Source organism: Triturus cristatus, chromosome 8 (genome assembly GCF_964204655.1).
Source record: "Triturus cristatus chromosome 8, aTriCri1.1, whole genome shotgun sequence".
NCBI classification, from domain to species: domain Eukaryota; kingdom Metazoa; phylum Chordata; class Amphibia; order Caudata; family Salamandridae; genus Triturus; species Triturus cristatus.
Window position 1 is genome coordinate 975,485,942 of NC_140591.1, and position 17,354 is coordinate 975,503,295.

Consider the following 17,354-nt stretch of genomic DNA (forward strand, 5'->3'; position numbering starts at 1 on the left):
AATTCCACTGTGTCCGACATCCCGAGGCAGCAGGTCTCGCAGAAAGACATAACCAGATACTGAAAATTAGAATGTCCAAAATATGCAGAGAGAAAGGTGTCGACTGGGTAGTAGCGTTACCAGTTGCACTCTTTTACATGAGAATGGTAGCACACTCTCGAACAGGGCTATCCCCGTATGAGGTGATCTTCGGTAGACCACCGAATATGTGGGGGACGCCTATACCACGCAAAATAACTGATGTTGACTGTAATATGCTGACAGATTACTTGGCTTCCTTGATGTCTGCACTACAATCTTCTCGTTCACAGGTAGCTGCAGCCTTTCCCGACAACACTGAGGTGAAACCCCATGACGTTGTTCCGGGTAATCTTGTCTTTGTGAGGAATTTCGACCGAAAGACTCAGCTGGAGCCCAGGTGGAAAGCACCCAAGTTGGTCCTGTTGACCACAAGAACAGCCGTGAAGATCGAGGGCCGCAAGGGCTGGATTCATTCAAGCCACATCAAGAAATTTCATGGACTATCTTCGGATATAGACATTGTGCCCTGCACTCCCTCACAGACTGATACAAAACTCCCTTTTGTTGAACCTAACAAATCTGAAAATTACAAACTAAAGCTTAGGCCCAACCAGTCGAGCAATTTGATTGTTTAAGTCCTCTCCAAGGTGAAGCGGTTGAATTGTCTCTGACATGTATCCCTTGGACCTGAGTAGAGAAAATACCCGAAAAATGTTGAAACGACAGGCGTATTGTAAATCACTGCGTAGCCACTGCATAGTGACATTATTAATTTTGTTTTTATTGAGTCTTTTAATAATTATTACAAGTATGTTGTTGCACATATATTACCCTATTTCTAGACATGTTTATAATGTTGCTGCTGAACATTCTTTTAGTGACTTACCTCCGCATGAATTGTCTTATAGACTTGCGCTGCGCAATAACACTTTCATTAGTATGTTACATCATTCCCATCAGACTAGTAATGCCACCAATTGTTGGGTGTGTGGCCGACTCCCTCCCTATCAGAATTATGAAGGAGTCCTGCCTTTCTTTCCACATCCATTTACACATAATGGCTCCTGTGGAGCATGGTTTAGCTTAATTAATTCCATAGACTCAGACACAGCAGTTTACCAAGATCATTGGGTATGGGGAAATCTGAACCTAGCTTTACTCAAGGTCTGTTACCCTGACAAGGAGGGTCGCCCCAAAAGAACAGGAACTGATCTAGAAAATGAAGTATATGGATTAGGTAATTTTACACCTAATCTCATGATTCTAAATGTCGTATCTGAAATTGAACTAGTCTTACCCACCATGTCAGTATTCCCAGCGAGGGGTGAATTATGTGTAAGAAAGGTTGGTTCCATACATATGGGCCATAGTAAATGCACTACTATGGTAGAATTCAGTGATCAAGGAAAATCTTCATTTAGAGCTTCTCGCCACTCCTACTTTATATGTGGTCAGACTGCATATATGCGTCTACCTCTAGATTGGGATGGTACCTGCTACATTGCATTCCTTTTGCCACCTGTTTTCCTAGCTCCTCCTGATTATTACAGAAATATTCATTTAGTACACAACAGAGAACGGAGAGATCTCCCCATTGTCGATTACACTGAGACGGCATGGGACAAGTATGTAGATTTTAATAAAGGCATCTTTCCCTATATAGGTACTGTTACTAATAGTAAGCTGATACGTAGATTAACTAGAACCCTTGAAGCAGTAGTGAATGAGACTATTTCCGCCTTAGGCAATTTAACGGAAGAGCAGTCTGCTATGCGGATTGTTGTGCTTCAAAATCGTCTTGTCCTTGACGTCATCCTGGCTGATAGGGGCGGAGCTTGTAGGGTCATCGGATCAAGCTGCTGCGTATTCATACCAGAAAATTCGCCATCTGTATATAAAGCCATCACTCGCCTTCATAAGATTGTAAGCCAGATACACCAGAACCCAGGCACTTGGACTTGGTCCAGTTGGTTTTGGAATGCGGTATCAGCCTGGGGATGGAGAGTTTTATCCTTCCTAGGTATTGGCCTTCTCATACTATTCAGTTGCTGTCTATGTCTACAATGTGGACCAGCAATTTGTGGTCTGTGTGCCACATCGTGCATTCCACATCAAGATTTTCATTCAAGATCCCGGAAGAAGAAAGAAGAACAAATGATGCTATATGAACAGATCAATGGATTGATGAAGATTGATATCTCTTGAAGGGCAAGTAGGGGACAAGGAGGGAATGTGGAAATATGGATTGTTCTGGTCAGTTATGTCCCCTATCTTGGACCCCAACGGTTCCATGTGCATGTCACAAGTACATGTATGTTCCCTCCAGTTCCAGTTATGAAGACGCAAATACATGTGCGTCCACCGTCAACATGTCCTTTGACAGATCCGCCATGTATAGGCCGGATATCCCATTCCTAAATATGAAAGGCCATCGGCTTTATATGGTTCACTTATGCCACTTTTCAGTCCAGGCAAGTAGGCCCTGATTCTGTCATCAAAACTCCTCTTGCCTTCTGCCTCTGAAAGCTCCAGCCCGAGCCTGCATCTGTGACCATGAACTTTGTCTCATTCTCTGCGCGGCTCACGAAGCCTGACATCAGCTTACTCTCTGCCAAGAACTGTATTTCACCTTCGAATTATCTGCCTCCCCCTCAGCCGATGCATTCCTGCCTAGTAGTTTAAGTAAACATTCTTCCAGTTACCAAGCAAAAAGGCCCATCTTCTCTGTCCTCATGCAAGTAATTCATAGCCCTGTTACCATGGAATATTCCTACCCCCTCGCTTTCAGTGTAGACACTTAGACGCTTGTACACGCACGCACAGTCAGTATAGAATAGATTCTGTCCGAGAGTCCCTCTTTTATGGATAACATAGTTCTTTAAACATAGGATGTTAGATATGATTTGGGATTAGGTTGACTTGACCCCCCAGACTTCTCGTCTCCACATATAGAGCTAAATGTCAAGTCCCCGTCACCCCCTAGTTACACGTCAATTACACGTCATACTGCTGCGCGCGCATCAATGCCAAGTATTATCTTATAGATCCACCTATGTATTACATCATAACCAATCATGTTCCTTTTTACTCATTATTACACCCATTTTCGGTTACGCAGACCAAACGTCAATGTCCTTATCAATTGTTACGCCTACTGTATTCACTTCATTATAATGTATGTACTATAAAAGTTACTTCTTGTCAATAAAGTATGTACTTCACTTCCTGAACCCCCGTGGTGATGGAACTTGAAGCATCCGATTATAATCGATTATTGGAATAAAGCCCATTCCGAAACTCTAATATCACGGATTCTGCCTCTCATTTTACTGAGCTATTTTATAATGTTTCTGTATCAAATTCAGTCCCGGTAAAGGAATTTTTATTTACCACACTTCCTTCACTCACGACATGCGGTGAAAATCTGAGGGTAAGTGCCTCTGCTAGGAAGGTTCTAGAGGGTGCTAGCAGCTGATTGGCTGTATTCAACATTTAGTCCTTTTTTTTAAAGGACATAGATAGGCTATATAACACATGGCTCAAGGCCTTTATAGCTTATGGCACTATTTAAATACTGTTTGATTATGTTACCGTGGGACTCCCATCTCGACGACGGAGAATGATTCAGGCATGTGAATCTATGAAAGATACCCCAATATAGGATAAAGTACAGTTATGTGTGCCTATGTTGCATCAGAGGGTAGGAATACTCACAGGTTACCTCCTCATCCAATGCCCATAGTTGGAGTGGTTAAGAAATCAACATATACTTTACAGAACTCAATTCTGAGTTCAGCTGTAACATGGGATTTAAAGCCATCAAATCCTTTCCTCACACTATTCATCTCTTCTTTAGTATGAATGGCTCACACAACGACAATCTGGCAAAGCAGGACAGAGCATCAATATCAAGGTAGAGCAACACATACTCAACCAACAGTTTAAGTTCAAGGTACAAAGTATGCATTTAAGTGCACAATTTAACAAATCAGTTAAGTATTGCATCATATAATACTATCAGATCTTCTGTTGTACAAATGTTAACATTATAAGCTAATTGGAAGTTCCAGATAAGCCATGCTCAGATGCGTTTTGGTTCCTACCCCCCTACTCTTTTTCTAGGCTCTAATGTTGACCACCATGAATTTTAACTCCATAGTCACTACATCCGGGAAACCATCTACAGAGCGCCTTAATCTCAGCTAGGATCCTTGGCTAACCAAATGCTACAAATTTGGTTTTAAGGTAATTTATTTGAGCCTCTTTTAAACTCGGACGTTGCCTAATGGATTTCAGAATGCTAATATCATTAGAAATGGAAATACTTCTAAGGTAGGCATTTAGCAGAGCTTCTCTTGGGAACCAAACCCACATAGAGGTTGAATAACTCCCAAATCATCTTTCGGTTGTCCGATATATTGTAAATAAAACATGTATTCTGAGGAGCACCTTCAAGAGGCTCCCTCTGTCTCAACCACAACATTATATGGGATTGGTTCGAAACAGTCCTCTGGGGGAACATCTGAACCAGCTATAAAGGGGTATAAATTGTTTTCACGAGGGATAAGTAGTATGCATTATAATTTTGACCAAGGGACATGCACATTTTGATCTCGGATGTTTTTTACGCACACAATAAGTCAAAGAGATTTTCTAACTGTAGAAATATTTTTTGCTTATTTGGGAGAGTCAGTCATACATTATAGATCATTGAAGATAGAGTGTACAATACATTGTAATAGGAGGAGGCGGCATTAACTACACACCTTTTCAAAGGTGATACAATTGGGGCCTGTAAATATGCCACCCACTTTGAATCAATCACACTTTCCAAATTATCTAATTCTATTCAGCTACCTACTTGTTATGAGAGGGTAGAACTAGACTGGCATCTTTGAAAAGCAATTACCCCAACTATCCATACTCTCCATGAACACAAGGCAACATAAAACAAATAACAATAAAGCAAAAAAGTGAATTAAAAGATATAAACTTTTAGTGATACAAGAGACAACAACAGTTTGTTGCATCAGAGGAAACCGACATACAGACACCCTAAGTTTAATAAATAATGTCCTGCACAGGCTCAAATAAAACGACAAACTGCTACAGTTCCAGAAGCAATTTTACATCACATGACTACTCAGTAAAAGAAACAAACAACTCATTGTCATACCACAATGCAGTACATTTGAAATATTGTAGAATAAAAACGATAGTTCTCTTTTGTATATACACCAAAACAGTTCTAAATGAGCTGGATGAGAAGTGTACTTCTAAGATAGTCTCTTCTTACCTGCAAATCAGACAGCATGCTGAGAAGACTTCGCAACAAGCTCCTGTCGACAGTTTCACCGCTGCGTTCTTGTTCAATAAGCAGAAGGATCCCATCAATGGTTTTATTCTGCACCATTTTGTCACTGATAACATGACTTCTAAAAAGTTCGAGACCCATGTCCCTGGATATGTAGTGAAAATAGTATATCTTTAGTTTACTAAATCCCTCGTAGCGGCAATCGATAGTTTTGAGTCAGCTTCTTCCACATTTAGGAACTTTGATGTTTACTCATCAATAGTTACATTTGAAAGCACAAGGCAACAAAAACTGGCCTGCAAATGTGGCTGATTAAGGACAATAAAGTTACTTTGTATCCATCCCTAAAACTCTTGATGTGGTTTGCATGTACTTGCAATGTAATTGTTATATTTAGTAGCCAGCATTTAATCCTTGTTATCTTTCATAACCAACCCAAGAAAGACAACAGAAAATGCCACAATGTTCCTTAACAAGAGTGGCTAGAGTTGGTCCTTCTCAGATACACTGCTGAATTGTTTCACAAAGAGGCAAATATTTGCCATAGTGGACATAAAAGTTGTGTAGTTTTATTTGACAATGTACTGAAATGTAAGGAGTCAAAACAGGTTTAAGTGATCAGTAAAAGAAGACATGTGGAATCTATTTATTCATTACTCACTTACCCTAAACTCCAAGACACTTCCATTCCACTTGTTGCCCTATGTTTTAACTGTCACTTTGTTTCTCTGTGATACAGCTTGTTTTCAGTGATTGTGATCAGAACAATTGTAAAGCTTAGAGAAACACAGAAATTCGGCTTTGTCAACAAGACTAGGTTGCTCCTTTTTGTAGTGTTGTGTACCTGATTATTACAAGTTTAAGAATATTGTTTGAACCAGGAACCTGAAGTCCTTGTCAACCACTGGCACATAATTTGCCTACCCTTTATCTGCATGATTATTGAAAAAGCAGTCTATGGTCAACTTCAAGATCACATTAATTTTAAGCATCTCCCAAGCAGTCAGAATTTAGATCAAGTTTCAGCATAGACAACGCTACCTTAAAAATCAGACACAATGCCCTTCTGACCAAGATGATTACCACAGATGATGAAGACTCCTGCCTCCTGATATTGCTGGATATCTCAGTTGCCTTCAACATAGTCAACCAAACCACCTTCATTACACACCTAGAAATCTCAAATGGGATATACCGGCAATATCCTTCACCGGTTCTCCTCCTAGCTTTCCAAGCAATATCAGTTAGTGCGCATAGGGTCCTCTAGATCTCAAAAGATTCCTATCACCTAAGGAGTGCCCCATGGTTCCATACTGAACCCAGTTATCTTCAACCTCTATATAGATCTACTTGGTGATCTACTCACAGATAACAACATCAAGAGTCACCAACATGCCAATGATGTACAACTCTACTTAAAAGCCTCCTCGGCTTCAGCCATGCAACACATCAAACACTGCATGCACATAATCCAGAACTGGATGTCCAGCACCTATCCCTGAAGCTCCCACCAACTGTTGGAAAGTCATACTTTTTGCCCTGATCACCCCCATTGTGTGACTGTTGAAGGCGGTTACTGACTCTGAAAGTACCCTGGGCTCGGCAAACCAGGCCGAGGTCGAGTGCTCTGTCCTCTACAGGTATGTGGTAATTGGTATACTTTAAAGTGGCAAAGACAGCCTACCTGTAAGTCCTAGTATATGGTAGGGCATGTAGGTTTATAGACGCCCAGTGGGCCTAATGCCCTTGGAGGTGCACAGCTCTGGTGTCATTTTAAAGCCTTGTCTGCCTTGCAGGCTGGTTAAAAAAAGAAAAAACCATGTCCAAATTCAACTCTCTAATTAAAAATACTTACAAAGTCCCAAACTACCTTTTTATTACATCTACATCACCCCTAAGGTCTGCCCTAGGTGCCCCAAGGATAGGGTGCATTGTTATACAAAGGAGGGACAATATAAAATATGTTTATAAGCACTGATAAGGACAAACAGCCAAAGTCGTTTTTCCCTGTTGTAGTGCTGCTAGCCCCATAGGCTAACATGGGAATGCTTTATTAAACTTGAAAAAGTGTACCTTTTGATTGGAGCTAGGTAGACAATCGTTCAAAGTATCAAAATAATGGTTACAATACATTCAAGAACTTGTCATGGTTGGGTTAATTTGAACTATTACAGAATGGAAGTTTTAGAAATTACTATCCTAAAGTTACCTAGAACAATCCTCTAGCAGCTGCTTCTGATAAGTCAGCCTGTGAGAGCCCGAGCCAAGCTCCTCGAGTAGGTGTGAAGAGGCCTTGGGCTGTGTGATTCGCACCTAGAGAAGCCAGGGAGAGAAAGGGGGCTGGGTATATAAAAGCTAGACTTCAAAGGCAGGAGCATCTTTAGAAAACATGTCAAAGGACCCACACCACCCCATCTCCCTTGATCTCTACCACATGTGAGCCCCCTAATTTGATTAGGAGAGAGTCTGGAAGGGGAGTGTAGTCAAATGTTAGCCACACCTTGGGGTTGGGTTACGTAGACAAACACACCAAAGACCACATTTTTCCATTTTGGTTTTTGGAAGAACAGTACATTCTGGTTCCAAAATATGCCACACTTGACAGGAAGTGGTCACAGCAGATGGAGGTAACTTTCAACCTATTAGTTGGGGTGCCACCCCTCCACCACCCCTGCCAGCACAGAATGGAGGATAAATAAGGAAGAGCTGCAGGAAATCCTCAGATCACTGCCTGGAACAAAAACTGTATTTTCATGGACTGCACAGGTGCACTGTGGGAAATTGAGTCCCAGCCCTCAAGCGACAATCCACAGTCTCTGAACCCTTAGTTGGAACTATTGGCCCCCTGTTTTCCCCAAAGGAACCAAGAAACTGCAAGAAGTCTAAGTTTGGAAACTTTCTGCAACGTTTTGCAGAAAAGCTCCAGGAGGAGACCGGCTTGGCGTCGAGAGTCAAGTCACAGTCGTCGACTCACGAATCGGCCTGACCGCAATGATTTGCCCTGCTGACAGCTCTGAAGCTCCTCACCGTTGAGGACAAAGACTTACAGTGGCTCATCGATGCATTGCGCTACAGCAGATTGCCAGTGAAAATTGAACGCTGGATCCGGGGTCACTGAGGACTTGTTGTTGAGAGAAAAGCTTTAAGAAAAATACTTAGTCTGAAGGTAAACTTTTGACCAGGATCTAGCCCTCAGCCTATCCAACCCGCGCTCCATTGTGGTTGGCCTACAACTTTCTCTTTGTCCCGGTTCAGCATGAGCAGATAGCCACAAGTGGTGTTTTAAGCTTTTTGGAGCTAAAATGCACAATTGTTGATTTAATCTTTAAAAATTCGTATCACCTGATGCCTACATTGCATTTTAGTTGTTTTAGTGTTGTTTTGAAGATTAACATATTCTCTATTTTTGTAAAGTGGTGTTGTATTTTATTGTGTTGTCATTTACGTATTTACTGCTCTGGTGGTATTAAATGCTTTACACATACCTGCCGCCTAAGTTAAGGCTGACTGCTCATTTGCTAAGTTACCAAGGGTTGAGCGAGGATTAATCTAGTGAGACTTGACTGGACCTAGTAGTGATTATGGTAATATTACTAGCTGAGGGTGAATACCCCCACCAACTAATAACCCACTTTCCTACACCAACCTAGACAGAATTCCTGTTATTTGCCAAGAACAAGAAACAGTATACTCCTGGCTTAACAATATGGATCTGGAGTGCTCCGACCCCCAACTTTCAATAATTGTCAAGTCATCTGGATTCACCTATTACATGAGCCTCACTCTTAAGGAAAACACTTCTAAAAAAAGACAAATACTGCCTGGTATCAGCCATCTCGTCTAATTAAAGTGAAACCGTTATTTCCAGAAAGCAACTTCACTTCAAGCCCTTGTATTCTTGCAGCTGGCTGGTGGCGACACCCTGCTCCATGGCATCCTAGACAACACACAGGCACTCCTCAAGGGAATTCTGCACACAGCAGCATGTCTCATCAAGAGCTTGAAGAAATATGAAAAATATCACCCCCATCCTGATAGAACTGCAATGGCTTCCCTTGCTGACACATCTTCAAAACTAGCTGCATCATTTACAAAGCCATCACGACAAGCAATGCCACCCCCCTCGACACAAGCTAGAACAGCATCAGACTGCAGACTAAGGAGTGTAAATAGAAAAAAAACAAAACAACAAGCCACTTCCATCTGGTATACAGGAACTCGAACAACATCCCGACATCCATTAGGACTATCACCAAAGCTGCTCCAATTTAGGAAGGAGTGGAAGACGCACCGCTTTAACGAGAAGTACAACACAGTGCAATAATGGTCCACGAACCAGCTACCTCTCCTATCACTTGTTGGGTTTATGCTGGTTTTTGACCCTGTTCAGAGCTCAGTTGCCTTTTGCATATTCTCATGCTATAGAAATAAAACATATATACATTTCATTGTTACAGTAAATGCATTAGTATTTTTTTATATTTAATTTAGTGATCGCAAATGGTACACATCCTTCATGGCCAGAGGCTTAATTCTAACACTATTACTGAATTATTATAGGTCATGTTTTTTGTGCCTTTTACCACTTGATCCTCCTCTGTACAGTAAATTATTCATATATTTTGATTTGTTAGTAGTTACAAAAACAACTCTGGCTAGGCATGTTTATTTCAACCGTGAGAGCTGGGTTCTCCTGTGTCTACACTGAATCCTACAACACAATCACCTTTGAGCTGGGCCTTATATGCTCATCCACTTCTACCAGGATAGTGAAGGAGACCAAAGCTCCACTGAAATGTCTTGGTTAGAAACACTAACACTCTATTACCATAGTGCTTGGCTGTTCTGTGACTAAGTATTGGAGGAAAACATGACAATCTCAGAATGGTCTTGTACTGAGATGATCTAACTGTATAAAATTAATGCAGTCACTCCAAACTGTTAAATAGCATCTCAAGTGACTATGGATTCAAGAACCGAACAGTAATCTAGCTACCAATCTCACAAGAGTGAGAGGCTGGGTGACTCTGCTGCATCCTTTGCAATGCTACACAAAGATTTTAGCACATGCACATTAACCTACAGCTGAAGCTAAATACAGCATAATCCCAAAATTGCACTTTAAATATCTTGGTTCTAAAACTATGGGCAAATAATATACACAGGTAACATAGAATTGCAGAGTACTTACGCATACACCTACCATATTGACGGAAGCATGGAATTCTGAAGCACATAAGTCCGATCCAAAAATAAGAAAATGCTTCTTATCATAATCTAAAACCATAAAAGGGATACAAATGAGTCTTTTTGATGTGTAATTAGTTTAGACAGCAATTTGGATAGAAGAATTCATAACATATTTAATAACATTAATATGTTGGTGCACTGGTTTTCAGACGGTCACAACCCAATAAACACTCCTCTCCTCTGTATGTAATTTACAACTGGAAAAAGTAATGAATTGTAATATTTTGGCACTCATCTCCCTGGGGAGTATTTAGTGAGTAACCAGTCCAGATCACTGCTTGTTTAACGAAGAGAACACTGGGAGAGATTTGGAAAAAGGGTGCAGACAAGGTTTAATATTGGGGCACAATACCTCTGCCCTTGGGTTGGGGATTGAGGAGGCATAAAGGGACACAGATCCTAGGCCTTAATTTTGCTTTTAAAATAAGTCCTGGTGTTAGTGAACATACAGATATCCATTCTTTTCTTTAGAAACAAAAAAGGAGAGATTGGCATTAAGAACCAGACCTATTAACTTTGCCAATGTTAAAGGCTGGCAGAGAGAGACTGTAAGGGCCAGGTTACAAACACAGACTTCAGCACAGTCAGACAGTGAAATATGTTTTGCTACTTGTTTCAGGATTTGGAAAAAAAAAAAAACATTTCCTTTTTTGAACTATCTGGATCTACCTCAAATTTGCAGATCCAAAGTTGGATCTGCAAATCCCATGAGACAATTAGTGTTTTTTTCTACTTTGTCAGCAGCTATAGCCCCTATCGATGCCCCAACATCCTTCTCGAGGTCAGGAGATGCTTCTCCAGCCCCAGTCGCGCACAAGGGAGAGGCAGATGAAAAGACACTGAACCTGGGAGCGACTATGGCAAAAGAATGCCCAGCTGGAAGGAGATGTCCCTGCTAGGAGGGACTTTGACTTCAGCTTACCCCATGACTTGGATGGGTCTCTCCAAGCCCATTGGCGCTGACCCCCTTATGGCCCATGAGGAACCATTAGGGGAGTGGACCTGCAGGGGTACATTGGAGGATTTCCCTGGAACTTCTGTGTACTGGCTCTTGACTCTGCTGATACAAAATTGCCCTACAAGAAGAGAGGAGACCCTAAGACTTTAGGAGTGTGCTGGTAAAGGTGTTCTGCTGGCTGGCGAGACACCACCCAAACAGGAGAGAGCACCAAAAGTCCAGGCAAAGGAGAGGTCTGGCGTGGGAAGCAGTAAAAATCAAGTTCCCCACAAAAAGCGACCTTTAAAGATCATGAGGCCTGAGGAAAATCCTCATGGTGGGTAGGTCTGGCCACTAGTAGCAGAACTGGATCACAATTGTGCCCAACTGCACTATGGGGACCAAGGTAAAGTCTGGGAAAGAAGAGATAAGAAAGTGCTCCTGGCAGGCAGGAACAGAAAAAGCGATGTGTGGGCTCCCGCGTGCAGCAGAGGTGGCACAGTGTACGTGGTTTCCCGACTGGGGCTGCAGGGCCTTGGGGCTTTCTGAAGCCCTCAACAAACAATGAGCCTGTGGATGCCCAGGGTGGGATCGAGGAACCCAGAATATAAGGGGCTGATACACGGCATGAGGACACCGAATTCGACCACCCGTGGAAAAACGCCTCTATTTAGATATGCAAGCCCCAGGGTTTAGAGTGCTCCATAATTCCCTGCGAGGGTATTCAAATTTGCATATTTTCTTTGTGGTTGCGAATCTGGACCTAGGTGTGCAGAAACACACACCAGCAGAGGGACTACTGAAGGATGAAAACATTATGCTCTTTTTAATCTAAAATGAAAATAATCCCCTGAAGAAGGCTTTGGACAACCACTCGAAACGCATTGGGGAGTTATAATATGTGTACATTAAAGAAGGAATAAATTACTAAAATGGAATAAGGATTTTTTTTAAATCAACAAATTGAGACAATAAAAAAAATGACAATCCCAAACTGTGGGCGATTAATGAATTTGCAGAGACAGTAAAGTGAATTAAGATTGTGACAAATTGAGCAGCCATTTGACTCAGTAGTAGTACTGTCATGAAAGTAGGACACTTAACCCAGGCAGTTATAGTGCTTCACCATTAATCCCACCATACGTCCCTCTACAGCCTTCAGATACCCAAAGGGTCACACCATTATCTCACACACTCCTACACTAACCACTTCTGTAATCTCCATAACTGGCCTGCAGCGTGTGAAACGAAGGATGTACAACTATTCCACAGGTTTCAAATAGATATGAATAGCTCACATAATGCGCAGTGCATTTTTGCAAATCATGTGCAGCTATCAAGCAAAAACAAAACACATTAATTTCCTTGCTAGAGCAATTGGGAAATTATGGGAGTGAGGATGGTCTGACCCAACTACAATTAAATTGCTTTAACTGTATATGTGTTGCTCTATGGCTGTAGAGGATCGCACTCAGAGTATTTTTTAATCCAAACACTGAGTAAATTTGTACATGCTGAACTCAGCACTGAAACATTAAGCACTAAGAAAGTAGCTTATTTCTACAATCCGTGTCTGGAACCACAGTTTTCAAATTTGGTTTTGAAAAGTACCATTTGTAAAATGAGCATCTTTGGCACGACACTGTTCGACCCAACGTCATTGGTGTAGTTTTTCCCTAACTTTCTGCCTTCAGATCTCCTGTTTTTGCGGACTTCGTCCTTGCTGACCTTAGGACTGCTAAACAGTGCGAAAGTGCTTGTGCTCTGTCCTTAACCCAATACTCAATTGGCACATTTAATTTACTTGTAAGTCCCTAGTAAAGTGCACTACCTGTGCCCAGGGGCTGTAAATTAAATGACAATAGTGGGTTTGCAGCACTTAATGTGCCACCCACTTAAGTAGCATTTTATATAGCAGCCTGCGCGTGTACAGTTTTAAACTGCTATTTTGACCTAGCAAAATAAATCTTTTGCCAGGCTTAAACCTTCCTTTCCAATACATATAAGTCGCCCCCTAAGATAGGCCCTGGACAGCCCCAAGGGAAGAGCGCAGTGTGTTTAAAAAGTATGAAAGGTAATTTTAACATTTACATTTCCTGGTAGTGAAATACTCTCATTTGTTTTTCACTATCGCAAGGCTTCCCTCTCTAATAGGATAACATTGAAATTGCTTTATTACATTTTATAAGTGTAATTTGCAAGTGGGAACAGGTAACCCCTTCATGTTAAGTGTCTCTGGAATCGCAATTTAAAACCCAAACTTATGGTGAAGTCAGATTTTAAATTACAATACTGAAAATGCCGCTTTAATAAAGTTGGCATTTTCCTGCTATAGCCATTTAGTGCCTGCAGCCTATCTCTAGATCACATGACTAGGTGTTGGTGAAAGTTGGGATTTGTGTATTCCTCCTAGCCAGCCACACACAATGGGAAGCTTAGGTGTGACTGGATGGGCCATCACTGGCAGGATGGAGGGAGGAGCTGGACCCAGCCCCACTTACACTTGAATAGGTGTATCCGGTCTCAAATGGTTGCATACCCCCTGTAGTTAGTCCGGAGCCAGGAAGGCAGGGCACCTGTCCCCTTCAAAAGGTATGCCTCTAGAAGCTTCTCCCCACTTCAAAGGCACAAATGGGTATAAATACTGGACCTCAGAAACTACCACTCAGTACACTTCTGAGCCTGTGGATTCTCTGCCAGGAAGACGGACCGCTATGCTGCTGACAAGAGGGCCACTCTGCTGGACTGCTGATCTGGAGGAACTGTTGTCCTGTGCTGACCTGCTGCCTCTTGCCTGGGTGAGAAGGACTGGACCTGGACCTGCTTTTCTTGAACACAGAACCCACAGTGAGTCCACAGACTAGTTGATCTGAAGTCTCAGGGACATAACAGGCTTCCAAAAATGTTAGTCTACCCTGCCAAGTGGTGCTACCCCAGTCCTGTAACCTAGGAAGTGGGCTTAAGGTACACTGCCAGCCTCTGTGGATCCAGCTGAACCGACGCATCTCCTCTGCAACGCGGCGCAGCCACAAACAGACCCGAGGCAGCTCCGCTACTACACTGATTGGACAAGTCACAGAGGCTTGCATCACCTCTGCAATGAGCTTCAGAACCACCATTGCACAGCGCATCCTTGGCACAGGCCCTTGCATCCCTCGTCAACAGCAGCCTCAACGACGACACCAGACTCTGGATCGCAGCCTTGCCGCTACTTGGAATGGATGCATCTACCGACAGTACGCCACTTCCTCGACGACGGACTTCACATCACAAGGCCTGCCAACAGGATCCTTGGCGACGCAGGCCCTCATATCGCAGCCTCACTGCATCTTGGAACCTAAGTTTTGCTTCTGCTGTGTGGCGCATCTTCGACTAGGATCCTCACAATACTCCGTAAACCAAGATTTAAGGTACTGTGTTCAGTGGGCCTAACTGAGTGCCTGTAGCCGGTCAGCGCTCCATTACAGTCGGGCTGAACTTGTGACTTTGCCCCAGTCTGGCAGAACCATATATGCATAGTTGGCACTTTGTGCTTTTTGGCGCTATTTTAAATAAAATCTTTAAAACTGCATATCTCCAATTCTGTTTGGATATTTGTTGCTTCTGTCTTTTTTTATTTATTAAATAAAGTTCTATTTTTCTTACTTAGTGTGGGATCCTTTTTGTGTTGTGGTTTTGCTTGATTACTCTTTGAAGTGGTGCACAAATACTTTATACATTGCCTTGAAGTTGAGCCTGACTGTTGTGTGCCAAGCTAAAAGAGGGTTAAACACAGGTAAATTTAGGGTTGGCTTGTGCCTCAACCTGATAAAGATTGTGGTTGCTGCTTGACCAGGGCTCACACCCTAGTCAACCAACAACCCAATTGCTCACATACTTCAACAGAGGAAGCACGCCTCACATGATTAAAAGTAATTTGGCAAGAAAAGAGGCTTGAATCTGCACAGAATGAAGGTTGAGGTAAGAAATAGTAACAAGTATGTCAAATTTTCTAGTAACCAATTTGCTATTGCTTTCACAGTGTTTTACCTATAATTTCTGCCACCAGCTGAAACATGAAAACAGCGCAGAAAGACACCCCCATTTGCCATACATCTCCTTCACATAGGACATAATCAATTTCTAGAGGTCATCCTCAGGGCGTTACCCTATGTAAATGTAAACACCAGCATAGTCAAACGAACGAGAATACATGAGCAAATTGCTTTGATTAAATCACATGGGGCTATATGGTTCCCTGTGTACCGCCAAGTAACAATTAAGCTGTCCTCTGCTTACAGCAGCTGCAAGAAACGAGTCGCAATGCGAATAAGCGTTCCTGCTATTCTTTAAAGTGCAGCGCAGTGCTGTTCAGGAATGTGAAGGAGTGTGTTATCAATACAGGACTTTTCATCAATATTGAAACTGAAGGCACGTTACTTATATGAACTCTCTTGGGAACAATTGGAACGCATACACCCTCCTCTGGGACTTGAGTTGTTGAAAAGAAGGCAATTCCTAATTAGGACTGAACAACTCTCTATGCTATCTAAATGGCACACCATGATCTCATGTTTGTACTTACTTTGATTTTTGTCATGTTCATTTTGTGTCTTATTTTCGTAATAAAGTATACAAAAAAGTGATAGATGGAATGCTTGAATTAATCTCAGTCACTGGTAAGAACTCAGGGCAGCATCCCAGTTCATTGTTATTTGGCCCATCATGCCACATGAGTTTGGACCCATCAATATGCAAATCAGTCTTGACCCTGCTCCAATAGGAACAGTCCAACCCGAACTGCTAGGCCTTCCTGAACCAGAACACAACCTAACCTAGGACCAGTTATACCCTAGTTAAGGCTCAGCAGCCAGGTATATCTTGGTTCCAGTGACAAAGTGTGCACGAGACCCACGTCTGGGCATACCCATCACACTTTGGGCACTACATTAAAGTGTACAAAAAGTGATGGATGGATGTGGCCCGATGCAACAGGTATGCGGAGTCGTCGATCCTGTGATCACTGTGCCACTGGAACCAAGCTATACCTGGCTGATGAGCCCTAATCAGGGCAAGACCAGTCCTAGGCTGCTTTCGTTCCGGTGCCTGTTAGTCCAGAATGGACTGTTCCCATTGGATTAGGTCAGGACTGATTTGCATACAGTCAGGTCCAAACTGAGGTGGCATAGTGGGTGAAAAACAATGGCCTGGGATGCGGCCCAAGCAATTGTCAGTGGCTAAGAATAATTCAAGCATTCCATCTTTCATCTTCTTGTTGTTGCAGTTGACACCCTAAGTGTGCTCAGATGTGGGTCCTGTGCTCACTGTGCCACTGGAACCAAGCCATACATAGCTGATGAGCCCTACTCAGGGCAAAACCGGTCCTAAGTTGCTAGTGTTCAGGGAGGGCCTGGCCTGGTAGTACAAATTGGACTGTTCCCATTGGTGGAGGGTAAAGACTGATTTGCATATGGCTGGGTCCTAACTGAGGTGACATGGTGGTCAAAAAACAATGGACTGGGATCTAGCAAGCGATTGTCAGTGGCTGAGATTAATTCAAGCATTCCTTAAGGCATCTTGTTGTTATGTTTCTATGTCATATTTACCTATATTCATGTGTATAGCTTGTGGAGTGCTTAAAAACTACTTCATTTCCTAAATAACACAAAGTAACATGAATGCACATTGTTTCAATTCCTTGTGTATTATACCAATCAATACTTGATTTATGGCAATTGGAGTGTCTGTCTATTCAGTTTTTAGTATATTGTGCCCTTACGAATGACTCTTAACAGGATCAAACTCAGTCTCGTCCAGCTGAATTATGAATAATTTAAGATGAATTGTACACAC

General features: G+C 42.3%; 1 protein-coding gene across 1 annotated transcript in view; it reads right to left on the reverse strand.

Annotated features, from left to right (window-relative positions):
• Positions 1 to 17,354, reverse strand: part of CUL4A (cullin 4A) — a 408,579-nt gene that overhangs the window by 277,637 nt on the left and 113,588 nt on the right. The window contains exons 5-6 of the mRNA XM_085622501.1: positions 10,539 to 10,612; positions 5,318 to 5,480 (exon numbers count right to left, since the gene is read on the reverse strand). Of these exons, the coding sequence (XP_085478627.1) occupies positions 5,318 to 5,480; positions 10,539 to 10,612 (237 nt within the window). The remainder of the gene's footprint in view (positions 1 to 5,317; positions 5,481 to 10,538; positions 10,613 to 17,354) is intronic.